This window comes from Protopterus annectens, chromosome 13.part0 (genome assembly GCF_019279795.1).
Source record: "Protopterus annectens isolate FY-2018-M chromosome 13.part0, PAN1.0, whole genome shotgun sequence".
NCBI lineage: Eukaryota > Metazoa > Chordata > Ceratodontiformes > Protopteridae > Protopterus > Protopterus annectens.
Genome location: NC_056747.1, coordinates 777,050,277 through 777,074,103, shown reverse-complemented (window position 1 = coordinate 777,074,103; position 23,827 = coordinate 777,050,277). Strand labels below are relative to the sequence as shown.

Here is a 23,827-nt window from a genome sequence, read left to right as displayed (position 1 = left end):
TTATATTTTGCAACAGTCACTGTCTTATCAATCAGATACAAGTTACTCCCAACTAAGACATAAAAGGCAAAATGATACTTCCTGAAGCTTTTCTGAATAGTTGTTTTTTTACCACAAGGAATTGTACACTTTCAGGGTGTTTCAGTTTCCTTAATCAAAGTCTACAAAATATAGCACTTTTCAATAACAGGTCAGATAATGTGTTATAAAGTGGTACAATTACTTCACTGGGGTGATGAAACATGCTGCTTAGGATTTCAAGAACTACAGAAAATGATTTTCTACCTTTGATACATACACAGTCATCATAGTTTAAACTGCCAGCTACCTCTATCACTGGATGTTTAAAGATGGTGTTATTTCTTAAGATGTGACCATTTACCTTGTAACAATAACTTCTGTAGCTTTGCAAAGTCTCACAGTGTTACTCTTACTGACACTATAGGTTAGGATATTACCACTGCTCTGGGCACATATTATTTTACCAGTCTGTAGTCATCAACATATTTAGTTATCCAGATTCCATTTCCCAGTTTTATATTTGAAAACAATGGTAAAAAAAAAAAAAAGAATAAGAAGAAATGGCCCCATTACAGAGCCCTGGATTTTACATTGGTTGTGGAAAACTGCTTTGACTGACAAAGTAAATTTATGTTTAAGCATATTTATTTGACATAGTTTACCCAGTCACTATGCAGGTAGCTAAAATTCCTCATCAGGATTTTTTTTTCCATCCTATAATTTACTCAGAAAATGTTCATTCTGTGCATGGTATTCAGAAGACTCCTAAAATATCGTAATCAGTGTCACACAGCATTGCAGCCTCACAAAGCTTGGTTCCTGGCTGAAGTGCCTTCTCTGTTCCCATTTGCTTTGTATGTTTTTTTGTTCCCTAATCCTGTTTCTCCCTACATCCCAAACACATGCTGCAGGTGAAATGGCAGTCCTTAAATGTCTATAGGTATGTACCATGAGTGAGTGAGAGTGTTACTTTCTGGCTGCTCTGCAGGTGTGTACAGTGAATGAGTGTGTTACACTCTGGTTCCTCTACAGGTGTGTGCCATGAGTGAGTGAATGGGTTATGCACTGGCTTCTCTACATTTGTGTGCCATAAGTGAGTGAGTGTGTTATGATCCGGCTCCTCTGCAGGTGTGTGCCATGAGTCAGTGCATTATGCTTCAGCTCCACCACAGGTGTGTGCTATGAGTGAGTGAGTGTATTATGTTTCAGCTCCTCCACAGCTGTGTGCCATGAGTGAATAACTGTGTTATGCTCTGGCTTCTCTATGTGTGCCATGAGTTAGTGAGTGTATTAGGCTCTGGCTCGTCTATAGGTGTGTGCCATAAGTGAATGAGTGTGGTATGCCCCAGCTCCTCTAAAGGTGTGTGCCATGAGTGAAAGTGAGTGTGTTAGGCTCCAGTTCCTCTACAGGCATGTACCATGAGTGAGTGAGTGTGTTATGTTCTGGCTCTTCTATAGGTGTGTGCCGTGAGTGAGTGTATTAGGCTCTGGCTCTTCTATGGGTGTGTGCCATAAGTGAGTGAGTGTGGTATGCTCCAGCTCCTCTAAATGTGTGTGCCATGAGTGAAATTTATGTGTTAGGCTCCAGTTCCTCTACAGGCATGTACCAAGAGTGTGTGTGTTAAGTTCTGGCTCTTCTATAGGTGTGTGCCATTGTGAGTGTATTAGGATCTGGTTCCTCTATTACCCTAAAATGAAATACTTAATTAAGCAGGTTATTGCTGAATGAATGAATGAATGAATGAATGAATGAATGAATGAATGAATGAACAATACTAATTATTAATGAACAATTTCTTTCTTTTTTTTTTTTGCACTTCAAGATTTCAGCTGTTGTTTTACAAACATTGAAAGACCACCACCTATCCCACTGGATCTGCAGCCATGAAATAAAGTATACACTGGAATTTGTCACATAAGCATTTTGGATCTTTAAACCCAGTTTATTTTACAGCGCACACATCGACATCCTTTGAGAAGAGAAAAGCTTCTAAATTGTATTTATTTATTTTTTTACAGATGCGACTTTTGACATTCAGCAAAACAACCTTCACTGCTATTTTTTTTACTTTTGTGGATTTTTTTAATTTGAAGATGTCACTATCTAAAAATACCCAGGAAGTACTGGATGACAACTTTCAATAATTAGATGTCTTTTACAGGATACATTTTCTTGCTCCTTCATGGAAGTACAAACATTTAACTAACCACACTTTTATTCTGCAAGTACTTACTAGGTTTTTGATCTGCGAGGACCTGAAGAAGTCTAGCCTTACATTAACATAATATGTTTTTGGTCTTTGTGTTTTGAGTAACAGTTATCTATAGGCAGGCGGAACAAAGTCATGTTGGGACATTTACTTGTTGCCTCTATCTATGAGAGACAGGAGTGAATTTGCATTTTCCCACCCATTTGTCCAAATTACATTTGACTAGAGTAAGAGATGCTCTTTGCTTTATGTTGAATAGAAGATCATTCCATAGAAGCAGTATTCTCTTTTCTATACACCTATCCTTCCAACATGACCCATTTATGTTACAAAAGTAATTGAGTGGGTGTTCATGCTATCATTGGACTTGCACATTTGTAACAGGTAAGAAAGGATAGATTATGATGAAGCTCTTTAGCAAGGCAGAGATTACCTCTTAGCAGCCTGCATGATACCAAGAAGAGTGACAATGTTTTATGACAGATTTACTACAAGGGCTGAAGTCTCAAGCTTTCGAAGACCACTATCTCAAAACCAGGGTCTCATGTGCCACTATAGCTCATACAGGCTGTCTCTTGCACTATAACTCGAATACGAGCTCAGGCAAGCAGCTGCCACACCTCACTCCATTACAATATTCAAGTTCAAATGAGGTAAGTGCAGCAGCCGTTGGGAGGGAGTGGGGAGGATTTATAGGGTTAGGGAATGGGAGAGAGTTTTAGGGTTAGGAAGTGATCAGGGGAATTTAAGGTTAGGGAGGGGGAGTGGAGTTTTAGGGTTAGAAAATGAGAAATCAGGTTAGGAACTAGTTGGGAATTTTAGGGTTATAGTTAGGGATCTGATAGGGCTACACACAGTTTAATAGGGTCAGGTGTTGGGAAGTGTTAAGTGATGATGAGCAAGTGTGTCTTGAGTTAATAACATACAAGCATTTGTAGTAGACCCCTTTGAGATAGTTGGCATAGTTCTTATGATTTAGGTCTCCGACATATTTTTAGTGAGAAAGCAGTGTGGCCTTTCCAGTTTTGATGAGTGTTTGCACAGGTGCATACCGAAAGGGGCATTACACTCAGTGATTGGTCTAATGAAGGCTGAGTACAGTGGAATGATTACATCCTTGGACCTGTATGCTATACCTTTCAATATAAGCTGTGCAATGAAAAGGACTTCTTTATAACAGCGAATACTTGGTGATCAAAGGATAGTTCATTGTCTACATAGGGGTCTCAGTTCCATAATTACATACTGTACACTGGTCTAATGTTTAAATAATGTATATGTAATGTATGAGGTATAACACTGAAAAATATTAATATGGTTTTTCTTTTCCACTAATGTATGTTTGCCCATGTGTTAAATTTTAATTCCATAAAGGTGTATTAATAAAAAAAAAAAAAAAACTCAGTGCCATGACAAGGATGGAGCAAAATGGGGTATCTGAGGTAGTTAATTTGCCTTCAAAAATACAGAATTGACAGTATAGAAGCTATCCATACGGGACTGCAATTGCTTAAATGAAAATCTATAAGCTGCCAATTTCTTTTAAAAAATAATTGGTGGGAGGGTGGTAAATGGGTGTGCTGGCCAATGCACCAAATTCCTTTGCTACAGCTCTGTTAAAGCTGATAATATGTACAATAAATCGGTTAAGTTTTCAGCATAAATAACTCTAATGTATCTAAACTGGCCATCTGCTACTCACAAACTGGATTACTGATTACTAAACTAACCCTCCTTTTACTGAAGCCTACTCACCATGCCCTCATAACTTCAACGAGGGGTACAGACCTGAGATCTACCATTAACAGCATTGTGAAAAGAATGTAGAGCTAAAGGTAATTCATCTGGCAATGCTCTCTTCTGAAATTCCCTTGGGAACACCTGGAACAAGCACCTTACTGATGTCAGCTCTTGCAACGATCAATGTATATTTAAAGAAAAACACTCTCCTCACATGCCATCTAGTCAAAAAATGTTCCTGTAGACAGATTCCACTTGTAATATACTACAATAATCTGAGACTCAGTAGGGATAAATTTATTTGATGCAAGTCAAATAATATTTCTCAGCATCTACAGCATGTAAATAATCCTAGTTTATTGTGTTAAATGTCACTATAGTGCATGTATCCTGCAGATTGCTGAATCATTTTACTGATGTTACTCTCTGTAATCTACTCTGATAAAGTATAATCACTGGTTGTTGAATGGTTGGAGGAACATCACTATTCCTTTTATGGAGTCTTGTGTACATAAAAATATATGTCTGTTGACTTTTATGTGGTTTGCTATATGCTGATTTTGTTTTGTTTAGACTGTACATATACCTGCTGAACTGCACTTTTTTCTACTAATGCATGCAAGTGTTATGCTAAATGTTCAACTTTTCTCTCATGGCCTTATCTGTAAATTTGCTTTATCTAGTTGAACATCCTAGTAATTAAAATGTAAAATAAATAAGTACAGAAATTAACCTAACAGGAAGGGGGCAGAATGTATTCATGTGCCATGATTGCCACCAGTACAGTTACTTCCGGATTGTTCTTTAAAAAGTGGGGAAGTCAAGACAGGCTTTGCCAAATTATCCAAGATGTACAACAGCATAAACAGAGTTATTTTTTTTTGTTAGCATTCTGGTATACTCTGAGGTACTTCTTAATGCTGGATCCATGAAGTAAGAGGGATAAAATACTGATGATGAATCAGATGACCCGGGTTCAACCACTAGCCTGTGCACTGAATGAGCTGACAGGGGATGAGAACCTCGGCTGGGGCAGAATGGAAGTGGTGAGTAGGTGCTAATGTGGCAGCTTTGTGCTGTAAACAGCAGCTGACTGATGATACAGCATCAGCCAGTTTTGAATGAGGCAGTGCAACGAAACTGCTTGTCACCTTGAAAAGGGTGGAGAGGGGCAGCTTCCTTGCAATGTCTACTACTTACCCACTCTAATAGGTTACTCAGCACATAGGGAATTACTGTATAAAAAGACAGCACAGCAACCAGTGATATTTCAGAGGCAGTACTGAGGAACTGCAGACATCTTCCACTCTCCGTCTTCCAATCCTGTATACTCATCCAACCACTGTCAGCTACACGAAAACTGATGCCCTACATCTACAGTGCAGAACAGTTGGGGAAGATGCGGACTTTGAGAAGGGTATGAAGTATACAAAACATACTATCTATATCCTCAGGGCCAAACAGATGCCACATAGGCATGGATGGAGGAGATTATAATAAAGTATAGAAAAAATCTGGTGGTTTCCCTTCTCTGTACACTTTTTCATCTGATCTTATACTGAGCTTATCCACCACCACAAGTAAGAAATATTTCTCACCATCTGTATCTTCCTACCCAAAGTGTAACTAGACCCATTTCCTATCCAGAAAACTTTCTAAACCATGCTGTTGTTTGCATGCTGACTACTATATACTGTTGTTAAGAAAGACACAAAACGAATGCATACAGAAAGTCAGATTCCAAGAAGCCATTTCTAAAATGGGTGCCTCAAAATTTTACTCTGTTCCCAACTGGCATTATAGAAAATATTTTGTGCAACAGTGGTGCAGTTTTGAATCTGCAGTGGAAAACTATTAGATGCTGATGCAGCAGAATTTCAACCTTTGTTTGACATTTTCATCATACACAACTTAATAAAACTGAAAATATTACAAACTATAGTAAAAAGCTTTTAACGAGAATAACATTGCATTTACGAACACTGTGACACAGTGCATATTCCTTTCCAAGGACAGTGTAATAACAGAATACTGAGACATTGAGCCAATAATGCAAAACCTGAGGAAGTATAAAATACATCACACAGTTTTAAACCGTTAATGTTTGCACGAGGATCAAACATTTCAGGTCTAGCAACTGAGAAAATAATGCAGATGGAAAATAGTTTGGGCACCTGCATTTCAAATGAGTTTTTAAAAGTAGAAACAAGTTACAGGTTCATGGTAAGCTTTCTTAAAATTACACTTTTAATTCTTCTAGCCCACAGCTGTTGAGAAACGTGCTTGATTGGGAACAGCCAGGATTATATCCTACAGATGTACCAGATGTGGAATTCTATACAGTAGCTCTCCATTCAGCCTTGAATGTTTTCCCTAAAAATGGAAAATCCACCAGTCACTTTTCTTATAACTGTTGTTTCACTAGATACCATATCAAAAGCTGACTGAACAATGAGGGCCTGCACTGCCCGAAATCCCTTGGTTTTTCTGGAGACGTGAATTTCCACTGCCTGCACAACAACAAATACCTCTGTTTACTAGAGATGACGACTTCCACCTCACTTCTTCTTTGAAGAGGATATAAGCAGGTCATTGCACAGCATATGACTTGGATACATACAAATGCACATGCATACACGCACACACACTTGCTCATACATGGACAGACTACTTTGTTGCCCCTTTGAAGCTTTCCACATGTCCTCAATAAAGAGCTTTCCTTGAGCCTTTTCTACTGACTGACATTCAAAACAGTTTGGGTTCACTCTCCAACCAAGAGTCACTGGCAATGCAGTCAGAAGGTAGGCCTCTTAGCAAGGTTTTCTTCAAAAGTCAAACAGCAGCAGATGTATTCACCATTACAGGTTGCAAAACATATGGCTTAAGCACTAATTTAATGCAACCTGTTGCAACAGGAAGAGGTATTAGACAGGAGCAGTACACAGAGGAGTGCAAATTGCACCTATTAGTACAACAACAGAAGGTACATTATATGTGCATACATCTTTTTTACTGGCTGCCTGCATCTTGATGCATAATGTAGAAGTTCAAGCATTCAATTAGGATGAGGACTAAATGTTTTGGCTGCTTAAATAGACGACACCCTTTATTCATGTCACCATGTGTTTTGATATATAATTACAATTATTGTCAGCAAATCAGCCAAATGTGATCCCTTCCCCCTTCAGACACAAGCATTCACACACATACATAAATAAATGGTGCTGTTCTTTGCCGGCAGTTTCTGTTTGGTTGCTAACATAAATAAATGCACGGGCGCACACACGCATGCACGCACACACACACACACACACACACACACACACACACACACACACACACAGTCACTCTGTCAAATGTACTCTGTAATGTTTCCTATAGCCTTAAACCTTTTAGCAGGCGGTTACCATAGCAACCAGCACACTAAGATTGCCATGTTGGAAGTCAGCTGTTCCCGTGGTCACTGGGTGAGATCCAGCTGTCCAGATGTAGGAATAGGCTCCCTCCCAGGTCTGTGGTTACAGAAAGCCTTTTTTCTGTCTGCTGGCTCTTTCTGCATTTTGTACTAAGCAAAATGAAGTGGCTAAAACCTTTCTGTTGACTCCTATATTATGAATATCTGCCAAAGAAAAAAAATAAAATGTAATAATTTTTGTATGGAAATAATGTACCTTTTTGTTACAGAGTTGACTCCTCTCCTTACGCTAGATTATCTGTGGTGGGCTGCACAGTGTAAGTGGTACAGCACAGTACAATGTAGTGCAGAAATCTGCTAACATGGAAAACTAGCTCTTAAACTCACAGTTATATTACCTGCACACTGCGTGACCATGAGCAAGTCAGTTAACTTCCCTGTGCTCCCAGGATGTCTCCCCAAAGATAGCCAGCCCTGTCACGAGGAATCACTTCAAGAACAGACACAGTTATAATACGCAGGCCGTTGGATCTCCTAATCCATACCAAACCTAAGATGTTATACAGACACTGAATTTACCCATGAGTGTCTCTGTTGCTTTGACCAGCAGCACCACGTAATGTTCAAGGATGACAAGTGGAAGAACAAAACTGCAGATACAGATGGTGCTGAAATCTATGTTCAGAAATACCCAGTGTCTGTCTGATGTTCATGTTCAGAAATACCCCGTGTCTGTCTGATGTTCATGTTCAGAAATACCCCGTGTCTGTCTGATGTTCATGTTTAGAAATACCCCGTGTCTGTCTGATGTTCATGTTTAGAAATACCCCGTGTCTGTCTGATGTTCATGTTCAGAAATACCCCGTGTCTGTCTGATGTTCATGTTCAGAAATACCCCGTGTCTGTCTGATGTTCATGTTCAGAAATACCCCGTGTCTGTCTGATGTTCATGTTTAGAAATACCCCGTGTCTGTCTGATGTTCAGAAAGTCCAGCAATGAACAGTATTTACAGGATTAGCACTTTCTAGCAGACACAGCACTGTATATCAAATGAACAGTGATATTTCACTAAATACGAAGATAAAGTTCATTCTGTAATGAAAAGAAAATCAAAATGAATAACTGACTTTGCACAGTCAGCTTCATGATGCAGAGGGGTAGGCCTCTGACTATAATGTAGACAGTCGAGCCCAGTTAGTGGCCTTGGTCCCTAAGAGTATTGAGTGCGGGAAATAAAGGGCATTCTGCCAGCTTGCCTATTCAGGGGAAGGAAAAGAGATATTTCCAGTATAGCTCCAACCCACAGTTGAGCATGCAGGAAGGGCGTATCAGCCTTCTTGTAAATAAGGGAAATGTACTGGTGTTTGGTCTGCAGAAACAGGTGTACATCAATATCCCAATAAGTGAAGTAAGGGGGTTGACAAAGGGTAGAGCAAGTATATCTGAAGCTCAAGACTGACTGCTTGCCTTGGTTTGACTCTAGGTGGCAGTGTGACTTTGGCCAGCTGGGTGGGAATATAAACAGTTGGAATGGTCAGGAGATGGCTGATGGCTGGCAGGGAAGACCAAACATTAGAAAAAAAAAAAAGAGTTACACATTTCTTTAGAACTGGAATTGTTAGAAAATACCTGTCATTATATACAGCAGACAGCATTACCTCCAAGTTTGTAAGTGTGTGCAAAAAATAAGAACAAGATTTTGTTTTATACTTCATTATGGTCTCAAAAGAAAATGTATGGTAAAAACGTTTAGAAGCTATCCAACTCCATCACGAATCGTTTCCACAGTATGTGTATAAAGATCAGAGCTGGCCTTAAGCATAGGCAAACTAGGCAGTTGCCTAAGGGCATCACTTGGCTAAGGGTGCATTAGGCGTCTTTCCTATTTTGTTTACTTTTTTCACTAAATGAAGAAATGGGGGGGGGGGAGATAAAAAAAACTTGGAAAGATGCCCTTAGCCGAATGGTGCCCTCTGGGGAAGCTGTTGCCATGGCACTTGGCCAATCAATTTGCAGAGCTTCTTAGTCCTTGCCATCATACAGGAAGTACTAGAAAGCCTGCACAAGTCAGTGGACTGTTGGATTATTATAGTAAGAGCAGCCCACTCTTAAGGGGCAAGGTATTTATGATAAATGTTATGTAATTACAGGCTTTAAAGCTGTGATTACAAATCAGTTCTAGAAAGACCCACTAAGAGACTAGTTATATAGCAAAGTTCAAGCTGAAGAGAAGATGAGTAATAACTGTACTGTTTCATAGAAAGCCTCTTTAACTAAGTAGATAGATGTTGGCACGGGAGCATCTGGTGAGTATTATGAAGCAAACATTATGATATAATAACATGCAGTACTACCTTCCTCCCTCATAAACTCTACCGTCCATAAATACATACATAATCAAATGATGATCATTTATTCCTGTCCATCCTTTTAGCATTCCTAGCCCCAACAACATTCATATAAACTGCGATGGCTTAGCTAACAGGCCTCCATCTTATTCCACCTATCTGCTACCTAATCCCTTCTTATTGTGCTACAGCCCTCTCATATCTTCCTCAATAGTCTAACGGTCTCTGTTCATCCAACTCAATACCCAAATGGATACCACTGCTCTTCCATTTCTTTAATCTATCTCCCCAGCAAACTAGGAATTCATTTTTCCACTGATACATGCAATTATATACCTACCAACAGATATCGCTATATAACAGATCATCAGGCAGAATATCTGGTTAGTAATACATTTTATTCCACAACTAAGAGAATTAGCAGGAAAATCTAACACAAAGGTGACAGGACACAAGTACTTATGTTGTGTTGAGTATTCCAAGTAACAGGGCACACATATTTATGCAGCACTGAGTGTTAATGTTGACCGACTATGATTTATGCACTGCTGAGTACTCCTGGTGACAGAACACATGTATGCATGCAGTGAGCAGGGTTCCTGGTGAGGATACAAGTATTATATAGTGACAAGACACAAATATTTATGCTGGGCGCAGTACCCCCTGGTAACAGGACACATATTTATGCAGTGCTCAAAAGATGTAGTGACAGGACACAAGTATTTATACAGGGCTGAGAGCTCCTGGTAATAGGACGTATGTATTTACTCAATGCTGAATGCCCCTGGTGACAAGACACATGTATTTATTCAGTGCTAAGTGCTCCTGGTGACAGGATACAAGTTTAATGCAATGCTGAGTGCCACTGGTGATGGGACAGATGTATTTATACAATCCAGAATGCCCCTGTTGAAAGGATATATGTATTTATGCAGTCCAGAGTGGTCTTGGTGATGGGACACATGTATTAATGCAGTGCCAAGAGCTCCTGGTGACAGGATATACATACATACTTAATGCTAATAACAAGACACTTGTATTTATGCAAATGTTCCTGGTGACAGGACACAAATATTTATGCAGTGCTCCCATTGATACAACACACATACTTACGCAGTGCTGAGTGCTATAGTGTGAGGGTTATAGGACTTAAATATGTATGCAGTGAAAAGTATCCCAGGTGACAGGACACATGTCTTTACGCAGTAGTGAGTGTTCCTGATAACAGGGCACAACTGTTAATACAGTGCTAATAGCTCATGGTGAAAGAACACATATTTACTTAAGGGTGAATTCCCCTGGCTGGTGACAAGACAAATGTATTTATGCAGTGTTGAGTGTTCCTGGTAGCAGGACACAAATATTTATGGAGTGCTCAGTGCCTTTAGTGGCAGGACATAATTATTTATGGAGTGCTGAGTGCTCCTGGTGATGAGACACAAGTATTTATATGGTGCTGAGAGCTCCTGATGACAGGACACATTTACTTGCTCTATGCTGAATGCACCTGGTAGCAGCACAAAAATAGTTATGCAGTGCTCAGTGCTCTTGGTGAGAGGACTTATGCATGTATGTACTGGTGAGTGTTCATGGTGACAGTGTACAAACACTAATGCAATTGTGAGAGCTGCTGGTGACAGAATACATGCTGAGTGCCCCTGGTGACAAAACGCATGTACTTATGCAATGCAGAGTGATCCTGGTACAGGACATAAGTACTTATGCAGCACTAAGTGTTCCTAGACACAGGATGCAAATATTAATATAGTGTTGAGTGTTTGTGGTGACAGGACAAAAGTATTCATGTACTACAGAATGCTCCTTGGATGTTAAACCGTCGCAGCCCATCCTTTAAACTGCTGTAAAAACTGCCATTTTGGTTACGATTGTGTGTGGTTGTTCTTAGCGGTTATGTAACCTTTGTTTCACTACTGTATAACTAAATGGTGCTGCTTTAGATCTATACTTTGTATATTCAACATTTCTACTGGAGTTTTTTCCTTCTTCTTCCTGGGTCTCCTGTATAAATGGACAATGCACAACTGGACATATCTGATTTAGTAAATATACATAAAAGGGAAAAATTAAAGAAATTATTAGCAGGGATTATAAGTGGGAAGGGATATTTATATTTTTCTAGTACAAAAACTTTACCCTGGCATAATACAAAGACATTAAAGGTGGAACATAACTCTGAAATTTGAAGATGTACAAAATATACTATCAAAATATGCATATAATGTTGAATGAAGACCGTCTCTGATAACTCCATACATATATGTATATCTGCACAGCAGAGGCAAGTTGAGGGTGTATTGTGACGGCACAAAACTTTGCCGTTTCCTGTCAGTGTGTAAAAAAGGACAATTTACATGAATCTAACTGTAAAGAAAGCTGTAACCAGGGAAATGGTTCACTTTCTGTTCATAACCGCAGTGCCTAACAGCACAGCGCTAAATCTTTTATTTATGCTTCAGCTTATTATGGTCTACAAAGTACTGCCACAGCAGGCTTGATATATAAACTTGTTCTCACCATATGGGTTCCATATCTTCCTACAAAGCCATCTTCTGTAGAAGGGCCACCTCTTCTGCTGGCCAGTAAATTGTCATTAACACTAACTAAAGTACACCTCTCCCAATTTAGCCTTCTGTCATCACAGAAGCAGTACATAAAGCTTATTTATTTACTTTGCTTGTTTACCGGGTTAGTACACTGATTGCAAAAACAAAACATTTGCAGGGACAGCCCAGCTGAAGAAATTCACAGAACAAATTCACAGAGTAATCACAGAAGCTAGATAATCCCAGACACAAATAAATCAATATGTAAATATTATCAACAAAATAGAAAAAAATAATTTTAGTAGTAAATATGGCTAGGGAAGCAGCAGGCAAAAACTGATGGCAAAGTAGAAGTAATGCCGGTGAAGAGGGAGCTAGGTTGTGCATCCAGTGGAAAAGAACTTGCAGTCAGACTTTTGATGGAGGTGCATTCTGAGTTGTATTCTGAATGTGGGGAAAGAGAAAACGTCTCTTAGGTGAGGGGGAGGGTCTGACAGAGTTTGGGTGCAAGAATGGAGAAGGAATGACCAGTACAGTTCGACTCTGTAGGAGTCTGGTATCCGTTTGACTTTATAGAGGGTGATGCAGAGTTCTTGGGGGGGGGGGGGATGCAACTGAATCAACATATTTTGTTTTCAATGGATTGTAGAGTGGATGAGGTATTTTTAAGGCTATGATGGTGAGCCCATATTCAAATTTTGCCTATTGCTGCTCTAGCTGATAGGAAGAGAAAAGGAGAAAATGTCTAGGACCAGAATAAAACAGAACTGATATTTTTCCTGGTGTTTTCAATATGGTTTGGAAGTTAAGTGACTGGTCTAGCCATAAACCTAAGTATTTAAAGGACATATTTTTATCGGGGAACCATAGACATCTGCAATGTTGAGATTTTTAGAAGTTTTTTCAGTTTTTGTGAGGTTCCAAATATCATCCTTTTTGTTTTGGAAGGGTTTAGGAAGAACTTGTGGGTGTTAAGCCAAGAATTAAGCGAACAGAAACACAAGAATGGAGAAAGGAGATTTTGTCAGTAGGAGTGACTGCCGCTTCCATGGAACAAGCTTTCTATTCACGCGAAACAGAACCCTTCCCTGACCCTCTTCAAATATAACCTAGATCAATGGATGGGTTACCACAAATTCACACCTGGGGTGGCACCCATGTCTCTCCTAGACAGAGAAAGTCGGTATTAATTGCCATAGACCATTACATTTGCAAACTTCACCTAACCACTGACAACTGGGGCAACTTGGGATAAGTATAGCTATGCTTGTAAGGGCTCCAGGGCCATTAGCCTAGTAACCTCCAATGAACCAAATAGGGGTTCAAAGAATAGGCAAGAGGGGGTTGGAATTTACTGGAGAAAATTGGCAAAGGAACCAAGGTACTGGGAGCAGATAACTATAGAGGGAAAGGTAATGAAAAGAGAAGAGGCTATGAACACATCTGGACTGCAAGCTAGAGAGAAGAGGCTATGAACACATCTGGACTGCAAGCCAGAGATTGCCCTCCCTATCAGGGATTGATATCAGTGTATACACAAGGAGAAAGGGATAGGAGTATCCTAAGTGAAGGATCTGCTCTGGTAAAAAGGGATAATTAGTGGGACATAAAAAATATTGCACAACTACGGGAATCAATCACAGGAGGTTAGAAAACATTAGGGTGAGACTGGATAAGCAATTTACAAGAGAAGAATGGAAGGACACGTGTATGGCTAGTCTAGATGATTTAGAATATTTGTTTGGAAGTATTTGCATAGATATTTTTATACACCAAGTAGACTCCACAGATTGTTTCCTCAGGTAGATAGCAAATGTTGAAGGTGTTATGGGCAAGAAAGAGGTAACTGGGAACATATGTATTGGGAGTGTAATGAGTCTGCAGACTTCAAAAATTCTTTACAGAGTACTCTAACAGAAATACTGGGTAAGCAAATGAGTGTAAATAAACAAATGGTACTTTTGAGCGAGTACACAGGATCTACATTGCCTATACATAGTATGGCCTTCTAAGTTTAATTCTGTTGGCTACGAAAAAGTAATTACTAGAAAATTTAAATCAAATTCTAAACCAGCTGTATTTGAAGTATTGAATATTGTAACAGATATAAAAGAACCGGAAGTGGGAATCTTTGGAAAAGGGAAGGAGCAAATTACATAGAAATAAATGGAAACTGTGGTAGCAATACATGCAGAATAATGATCTATAGGAGGAGAAGTGAGGTGAAAGGGAATACAGGAAGTCAGCAATTCATGTAATGTTGGACTGATGATAGTTATAGTGATGTACAATGTATGTACCGGAGAACATGTTAATATGGTTTGTTTTCTTTTATATAAATGTATGTTTGCCTATATCTTAACTAATAATTTAATAAAGGTGTTAAAAAAAGAATTAAAAGAATTAAGGGGTGGAGGTCAGACTGAAGCTGGGTTTGAATATCTGAGTGTGGGGGACTGGATCGAAGAACAACCATGTCATCTGCATAAAGAGTGATAGGAAGGTTAGGAAGATCAACTTATTATTTTTTTTCCATTCAACTGAGGAGATTATTCCACGTGTTTGTACAGCAAGAAGATGGATACTTAGAACGGCAGGATGTAGCCATTTTGTGAGAGGGCAAACCATTTCCCTCTGACTTGGATGTCTCACAAGTTGTTGTGTCTTTCGGCTTTTCCCGGTTAGGGGTCGCCACAGCGGAACTCCGGTCCGCTAATGATTGGTAGTTGATTTTTACGTGCCGAGTTACCAGCCCTGATGCACAACCTTCAACGAAGGTATGCCCATTCACGCATGTCTCCATGCAGAAGACGCTCTAGCGGAGAATCGAACCGGAAGTAATTCAGACAAACTTTTGCCATTGAAGCACGGCCAACAGAGACCAGCTTTAAAAACTTTGAAAAGAAAAGCACTGCTCTTGGTCTAACACAACAATAAAACAAAGCACAGGGAACATATCTCTCAGCTTCTTAGCCCAAGAAATCTGTACAAAGCCTGACATAATGGGGGGACAAAATACCAAAAATAGGGACAGATTTTAAATATCACTCTTACAAAGTAGCTAGAATAACAGAGTTTGTATTAAAATGCATTTTTAAATTACATGAAGTCTGAAACTCAAATGTACATCATTATTTAGTGATTTCTTTCCTCAGATTATTCCAGTGATTTGCCAGAAAACCACAAATTTTCTTTAGAACAGACTAAAATTTTGAGGCAAAAATCTGGACAGTTGAGAGGTATGACAGGGAGAGAGGTCTCTGTATCAATTCATCAATAATTATAAAAGTCCTAATGGACATTTACGCATAAAGTCTTAGTTAAAAATGCTTTTTTTTTTCCTGACTGGAAGACTCTTCCTTTTCCTTTTTGTTGTCTGGCTTCATCAAAAAGTGGGTAGGACCCTTCATCTATGCAGATATTTAAGAATCAACCATTGCCAAAAGCAATGGACTCCAGGCTACTATCCAAAGAACCACAGGTTTTGCTCTAGGAGGTCTTGGATTTCAGCTTTTCATCTCCTTGGATTCTTCTGGCTCTGGATTTAAATCACTGATAACAGGATCTCTTTGGTATCTTATTCCTGGCCGATAAAGATGAAGAAAGAACCTTCCTCTAATGCACTTCAATAGACTCTGCTTCCACAGTGATAATGATGAGGTCGTGTCAAAGACTGATGGCCAAATTCTAAACCATCACCATGACTCCAGCCCACTTGACCAAGTTTGACTAATGGCTTGGGTGTCTGACCCACTGACAAGGGAGAATGGGCAAGCTCAATCAGGCACAACCTACATATTGATCACCAGTGGAGGCTGGGGACACTGCTGGGGGGTGCAGTCTAGAGGAGCTAGGAGTAATGGCAAAGTTGCCAGAGAGGCAAAACAGTATACCAGCGCATTCCATTATAAGCCGCCCCAGGGGACATCATGGGCTTGTGTATGTGTAGACCCAGTGAACAAGGTATGGATCTAGGGACAAGCTGATGGTCAGAAAAAAAAAGACTGCTATCCAAATTTTGAGTGAAAGCTTCTTTAGTCAGTGTCACTTAAACATTTTTTCCCTATGTGATGACACAGGCCAAAAGCTCTGGACAGTGTCATCACAGACGGCACTGTAGACTCCCTTGGCAAGCTTGCCCAACAGCAGTGGTCAAGTCAGCAATGATGGCATTGTAGGTGCCTCATGAAGAAACTTGCAGAACTGTAAATGTCTCGGGAGGACACGAATTGTGAGGGAACATGTGGAGGTGAGAGGGCAGGGAGGACTGCCTGCAGTAGCATGTCTTTCTTACTACATCTCCTTTTTCCACTAGTTTTTCATCTTTTGAACATCAAAGTTCTGTAGCTATTCCATTCTCATCTGAAAACTCAGTCTTTGTTATGAACTTTTCAGTCAAACTAGACACATTATGGAGACACAGGACAGTCACTAATATACACAATCACACAATACTCCAGTCTTTGGAGGTTTCTCAATGCTAGCCTTGATAATGATTAAGTCAGCAACACAGGTGGCCTGGAAGAAGCCTGCCAATTGTTATGTCACACAATGTGAACAACAAATATCCATTTCTCAAAGCATGTAGCTCTTAAAGACATAGCCAAAAACAACACAGTAGCAGCAGAAAAAAAACTTTACCCCGTAAGTGAACTGTCTCCATATCATAAAGTGCTCTGATACTAGAACAAAGATTTTTGCAGTCTTTATGTAGGGCACACAAGCTAACCAGTATGCACAGCATTTAACCATGTGCAGGGACAAACTTCACAAAATAAGTCATGCCCTACTGGATGCTATCCAAAAAATCTGAGAAGCAGCAGAAACATCTGTAGAAATCAAAGAAACTTCTTGAGGTTTATATCTAGTCATTACTGGCAACATATGGTACTACCAACACCCTGACCAGAACACCAGTGTTTTAAGTTGTGGTGTGCTGTTTTATGCTGTGGTATGCCATGGTGTGTTCTGGTATGCACATACTAACTCAGAATCTCTGATCTGCTTAGAGTCTTCAGCAAGAAAAACTCTAAACTATCTAGATTAGCCTTAAAAAAATTGTCTTTACCTACTTCCTACAAAGCCATGAAAAGACTTATGGAATTAATCAATCAGGACGCAGGGAAGCTCCAGACACTGGACCCGTCTCAATTTGGATTCATCAAGTGCAGGTCATGCTTACTCAACCTAGAGAATTTCTTTGAAGAGGTCACCAAGCAATGGATGAAGGCAAAATGGTACACATTGAAAACCTGAACCTGGCAAAGCTTTTGACACAATTCCCCACTCAGGCATAGTAGAAAAGCTAAATATACTAGGAATAAACCCCTATGTTACCTGCTAGATTGTCAAAAGACTCACAGATAGTATATAGATAATAAAAACAGGGAAATTTAGCTCCACAAAGAGACCAGTCACCAGTGGAGTCACCCAGGGCTATGTGCTGAGACCCCCCCACACCATTTGGCATCTACTTTTCTGAAGTAAAAGCCAATACCAAACAGTTCTGGCTGACAAAGTCTGCAGATGACTACAAGCTAGGATCAGTCATTGAATCCCCAAATGACTAAGCCATCCTGTGGGTAGGTTTGTCCAAAATAATGAACTAAAACTAAATGTAACAAAAATGCATTATTATATCCTTTGGGAAATCATCTATCCCAGAGAAGTACCACATTGACAATATGCCCCCTAAGAGTTGATCCAGTTGTTCAGGTGTACAGTGACCTAACTTTTGACCAACATGTGTATATTATTCTAATAAAGTCCTTCTATACTGCACAATTTATAAACAAAGGGATTGTGTCTATATCTAGGGATGTCATTGTCTCTTTTTTAATCAGCCCTTATTAGACCAGACATTGACTATAATGAACCTTTTGGCATGCCTCTGTCTAGACATACATGCAACAACTGGAACACTCACAGAGATACTTTACTAAAAGAATACAAGACATAAACAACATGTTCTATACGGACCAATTCAAAACCCTTTCACTATATTCTGTATCCTACAGAGTGCTAAGAGGCGACCTGTGTCTGGCACATTATGTAATACTGCACATCAGCTAGTCAAATTCTATCAGAAAAAAAATCAGTCTAGGAATCAAAAACTCTTCTGCAATATCAGCAGAATGGTTTAGAGGGACAGGTATATATCTCAGAGCATACTGCTGCTCTGGAACAGACTCTTCCATCCACATAAAACATAGGTTTTCCCTGTGCATATTCAAGCACAACATGGATCTATAGATGGGAAACTGAATATTTACCACAGGACCTCCGCCTTGTAATACTAATGGACAGTGATAGGTCCTAAATGCTTTATCCCACGCATTCTCATTAGGGGTTATATATAATTATCAACCATGGGATAGGGTAAGAAAAATCTATAATCAAGTGGGTTAGGTTATTTCGAGCACAAAAAGGGAAAATGGCTAGGCTTAAAATGGCCCACAAGGGCAGCTAGTACTTACCTATGAATCTACGAGCAACCATTTTGTCAAACTATATAATTTATGAGCCCAGTCTTGCATATACTTAGTTGGAGTAACTTCCTACAGTTTATCTAAATCTGAAATCTGCTGTCAGAGCAAATCAGTTTCCCTCCATTTATTTGACTTCTTTTTCAATGTTAACTGAAAGAGGAAGCTATCAATGAAACCTTTAAAAGATGCCCAAACACCACGAAAGGAAAATTTTCCAGACTCATTATTAATCCAAAAGAGCTCAACTGCTAATAGAATTTCCCCATAATAGATAACAAATGTTTATCAATTAAACAACTTGAACTAATCTCCCTATTCAAATGGTTCATTGCTGATATGACTGATGAATGGTCTAATATACACCTTGGAAGGATTTCTGTTGCCTGCCATACTGAATTACATTTTGAGACAAAAACAGTTTAATTTTGAGCTCTTGATGACTTTTCTGGAAAAAAAAAATGTAAAATGATCTAAACTGGGATTCTTATAGTGACAGAATTCAAGAAGAAAAGATACTGTTAGGAAATCATGCAACATCCTAGTTTTAACACCTTTATTTAGAACACTCACCCAAGTTCACAGTGAAGTCTCCAGCCAGAATATTTTTTTATTGCATGCAAAAAAATAGCCCTTATGTCAAATCTTGTAAAAGAAATTTGATTGTGGGCAAAGGTACAAAAATACAGCCTACTACTAACTGGTGATTTGCTAACTGGAGTTTAATGAACAGTATTCTAACATTAACATCAGAGAAACAATTAATCAAATGTAATCTATCAGAATGCAGTAAAATTACACCACCTCATGATTTATTATCTAATAAATTAACAACACTCTCTCTACATTCTTATCAAAAATTAAATAAATTAATAAGTAACTGTTAAATGTTCAAGCATATAGAAATAAAGTCCAGTGAAGAACTCCCATCTTTAAGGTAAGGCAACACATTGATGGCTTGCAGGTCTTTTAAAGTCTCTTCTAATTAAGAAAAAAAATGTTGTTATAGTTAGCCTGAAGGGTAGCATGAAAAATACTTCTTGATGGAATCCCTTTAAGCCACAAAGTCTTACAAATGTCTGCAAATGCCCTTCTTTTCTGTAGTATCAGTGGAGTAAAGTCCTGGAAAAAAGAGTGGGATTTGATTAAACTTGAACTTGTATTTTTTTAAGGCCACTCAAAACAACAAACTGTGATCGATAATCGAGAAACATATAACTAGAAGCAGCGGATTATAGCTAGGTCTCAGAGGGGCAACCCTGTGATAATACCAACGTCCATGGTTAATAGCTCTTTAAATCCTGTTTCCCTGCCTAAATATTGTATAATTGCTTTCATTGTGTCTTAAAGAGGCTTTGTTGCATCCAAATACTGCAAAATCCAATAACTCTAATATTAATTTTCTTGGTCCTAAATTTCCTGTCCTGAATTTTGTCCTTCAAATCTGAAGTAACAGTCTGGAGATTATTATCGGCCTTAATTGTATCATATTTAATTGCTAGCTCCAGAAAGTCAGCTTCCATTTTTGCATAAGAGTCACAGACATGTAAACTTTTATCCATTTATTATATTAGTGGTAGTTTTACTTGATTCAGCACATCTAACATTTTAACCAGGGATGTGTCTTCCTTAGATAAATTATCTAATTTCCCTAAAATAACAAGAGCCCAAACAGGAATCTCTGAGACACTGACAGCAATTAAGGAGGCAGAATCATTACCATAATAAACAGGAAATAACATTTCAGAGTTAGTCACATATGATTAAGATTTAAATGAAGATGCAGATCAGTCTTCTAAATGGATAGCCTGGACATAATTTGTGACTTCCATAATACCAGATGCACCAGGGATGTCCGGCCTTGTCTGTTCAGAGGTAGAAACTTGCAATTCCATTCCAGACAGATATTGTAGAATTCTCCCCTGGAATAAACTGGATCTGACAAACTCAGTTAACAACTGAAACTGTTTTTGGAATGTTGCCCTGTGAAACTGAACCTGAGCACTGAATGCTTACGCTTTCCTTTGCTTTCTTAGAACAAGTTATATTCTTTCTGCGATACTGCTGCAGAGTATATACTCGTGGAGAAGGTTTAAACTGTGGCTTTTTCCTTTTCTGTACAACACATTTATGCTTTACTAGAAAAGCATAACATTCCCTGGTTCATTGATTTCATTTTGTTAAAAGAACCTTACAACAGGATCTGGTTACTGGAGCATAAGCAGCAAAAAAAAAAAAAAAAATCACACTGACTTTCGCTCGTGCATCATAACACCTCTACATCCAACAGGTGGGTCCATTTCAAAATTCCTTGTAATTCTGCTTGAACTACACTTCGTCATAATATTGGGTCTTACGTTAGTACCATGTATTCCAACTGGCTGGTTCAATTCACTGCCTCTCTTTCAACATATCAAGGTGTCTTGTGGTCTAGGGTTTGATTCCCTCACCCTCCACTGCCTAACAATGTGTCTCTCAGCAAGTCAATTAACCAGACAGCACTCCCAGGCTGAGTCTGAAAAAGGTCCACAGAGATAAGTGTTCTACCCTGGTAAAAAAAATACAAATAGAATAAATAAAAATAACATGCCAAACACATGAAAAATACAGATAAAAAACAGTTGCCTGAATTAATATAACCCAGTTTCTTGTTTGCTTTAAGGATACTTGTATATTGTAATAATAGACTATACATGAATTCACAGTTCAAACAGATTTTCTATGAGATTAGTCATATTGGATTATTTATATGTTGTTGTGTCTTTCGGCTTTTTTCCCAGTTAGGGGTCATCACAGCGGAACTCCGGTCCGCTAATGATTGGCAGTAGATTTTTTTTTACGTGCCGAGTTGCCAGCCCTGACGCACAACCTTCAACGAAGGTACGCCCATTCACGCATGTCTGCAGACAGAAGACGCTCTAGCTGAGAATCAAACGGGACAACGTCTTACTATGAGGCGACAGCGCTACCGCAGCACCACCACTGCAGTTATATTGGATTATTTAAATATAAAAGTAAAACATATTTTTGATGCACTAACATTTGCACATTACCTTAGAACTATTATCGTGCCACTCAACCTCAAAGTAAGATTTTTGGACAAAGTCAAAAATAATGGGGAGGGGGACTGGTCTAAACTTTGGGACAGATTTTAAATATTGCTCTTATAAAGTGGAAAGAATAACAGCATTTGCGTTAGACTGCATTTTTTTCAGGAGGCTATGAAGTTTGAAATTCAAATGTCTTTCATTACTTAGTGACATTAACCATCTATAATTTGCGAAAAAAAAAAAAACAAAATGTTTATGAAGGACTAGCCAAAGATACGAGTCAAACATCTAGACAGTTGAAAAGTATGACAATTATGCTTTTATAACACAGAAGCATTAGCAAGGTACTGCTTTATATAGGAACCAACCTTGTAAATAAAAAAGAAGGTAGTCTGCCTTTCAACATTTAGTCTGTTTCTAGCATATTAAGACAAGCGCAAGCTGCTGTATGCATTAACAGGCCTAATGTGAACTAAAACACATACACTAGCTTTTGGTTGATAAAGTGATGCCAAAGGGTACTACCACCTTCGTGCAGTGAAGACCACAGAGTATTCAATCTTCCATTACTAAGTTACAGTCTAAGCTCCAGTAACATAACTACACAATTTCAATTTTAACTCCGCCATTTATAAATCGACACTTTGCAAAGCATTTCTTTTTCTTGGCCAGACAAAGTTTGATTTACTATATGTTGCTGTCATTGCTTTGTATGTTGTTTTCAACTAAAAGTTTCAAACAGTAAAAACTCTATGCACAAATAAAATGAATACCATTGATGATATTTTATCTTAACACAAGTTTCGCAGTTGTTTAACACACTGACAGGTGCTCTCTCTATATCTGTTTAACTCGGGAGGAACTCCTATATTCTGCACTTTGCAATAACTGCTGAAGGTGAAACACATGTAATCAACAACACTTTTTGCCATTTTTATACGAGTTTGTGGAGTCGCATCAAAATTAGTCAAGGTGACCAAATCACACTGAGCTAATGTTTATGACATTGAGTGGTTAGCCCTGACACGTTAAAGGTGAGACACATGTGACAGTTCAAAAAAGGGCACAAAATGTAAAGCACTCTTACCTTTTCAAGTGTTCTAGTAAGAACAGGAAGGTGATGAGGTTTGGATCAGGCAGTGAACGCAGAAGATGCATCATACAGTTTTCCTTGGCAGCTGGATCTGACAAAGCTGCAGATTAAATAGGACAACAGTTTAACAGATGGATATTTACAGTCAGTTCCACCACCTTGAAAGAGACTTATGCGTCACTTATCAGCTTTCAGTATATGTTCAAATATAACATGTCTATAGTAATAGTGATAATAATAAATATACTTACTGCCCACTTTTAAAGAGATGCACACAAGCACACACACAAATATGCAAATCGAACAAAATTTTCGTTCTTTGATTTGGTGACTTATAAGTACTTTTATGTGATCCTCTTTGCAGGAAAACACAATGGTGCTAGACTTGTCAAGCTTCTAACTACCCTGTCCAAGGTGTGTTGCTCATAAAACCTGTAGATGACAAGTACTGCTGTCCTTGCAGCAAAATGTAATTTTCCAAAACAAAAACACATACTGTTGAGTTTCAAAACAAACAAAATACACAGCTGTGAAAAAAAGATGCAGGGTCAAAGCTGCATACAAATGTGACAGGTGAGGTCACATTTTTCCATTCACCCTTCTCATTCCTTCCCCACTAATTTGTCCTGCTTCCAAGAACAGCAGTCCATTTAGAGAGACTGAGGAGAGTGGCCTAAAACTATGTTTACAAACCCACAAAAATGTGCAATTAGAAGGAAAACATCACAACTGAATATCCATTATTGTACTGAGTTACCTTTTCTGCAGCTGTGTTATCCTCAGCTATGAGCCTGTTTACAATTGGCTTATTGATTTATAGCTATGGGTAGACTATTTTGGTACAGTTGTGGATGAAAACTAAGGTTAGTGGAACAAGACTCAACCCACCATCATAGCAAT

The 23,827-nt window shown here is 38.8% G+C and overlaps 1 protein-coding gene across 7 annotated transcripts in view; it reads right to left on the bottom strand.

The window, feature by feature from the left end:
- ABR (ABR activator of RhoGEF and GTPase) overlaps positions 1 to 23,827 on the bottom strand; it is a 2,680,879-nt gene that overhangs the window by 27,961 nt on the left and 2,629,091 nt on the right. For all 7 annotated transcript variants that reach the window (XM_044054480.1, XM_044054482.1, XM_044054481.1 and 4 more), the window contains one exon: positions 22,922 to 23,027. In XM_044054480.1, coding sequence (XP_043910415.1) covers positions 22,922 to 23,027 — 106 coding nt within the window. The remainder of the gene's footprint in view (positions 1 to 22,921; positions 23,028 to 23,827) is intronic.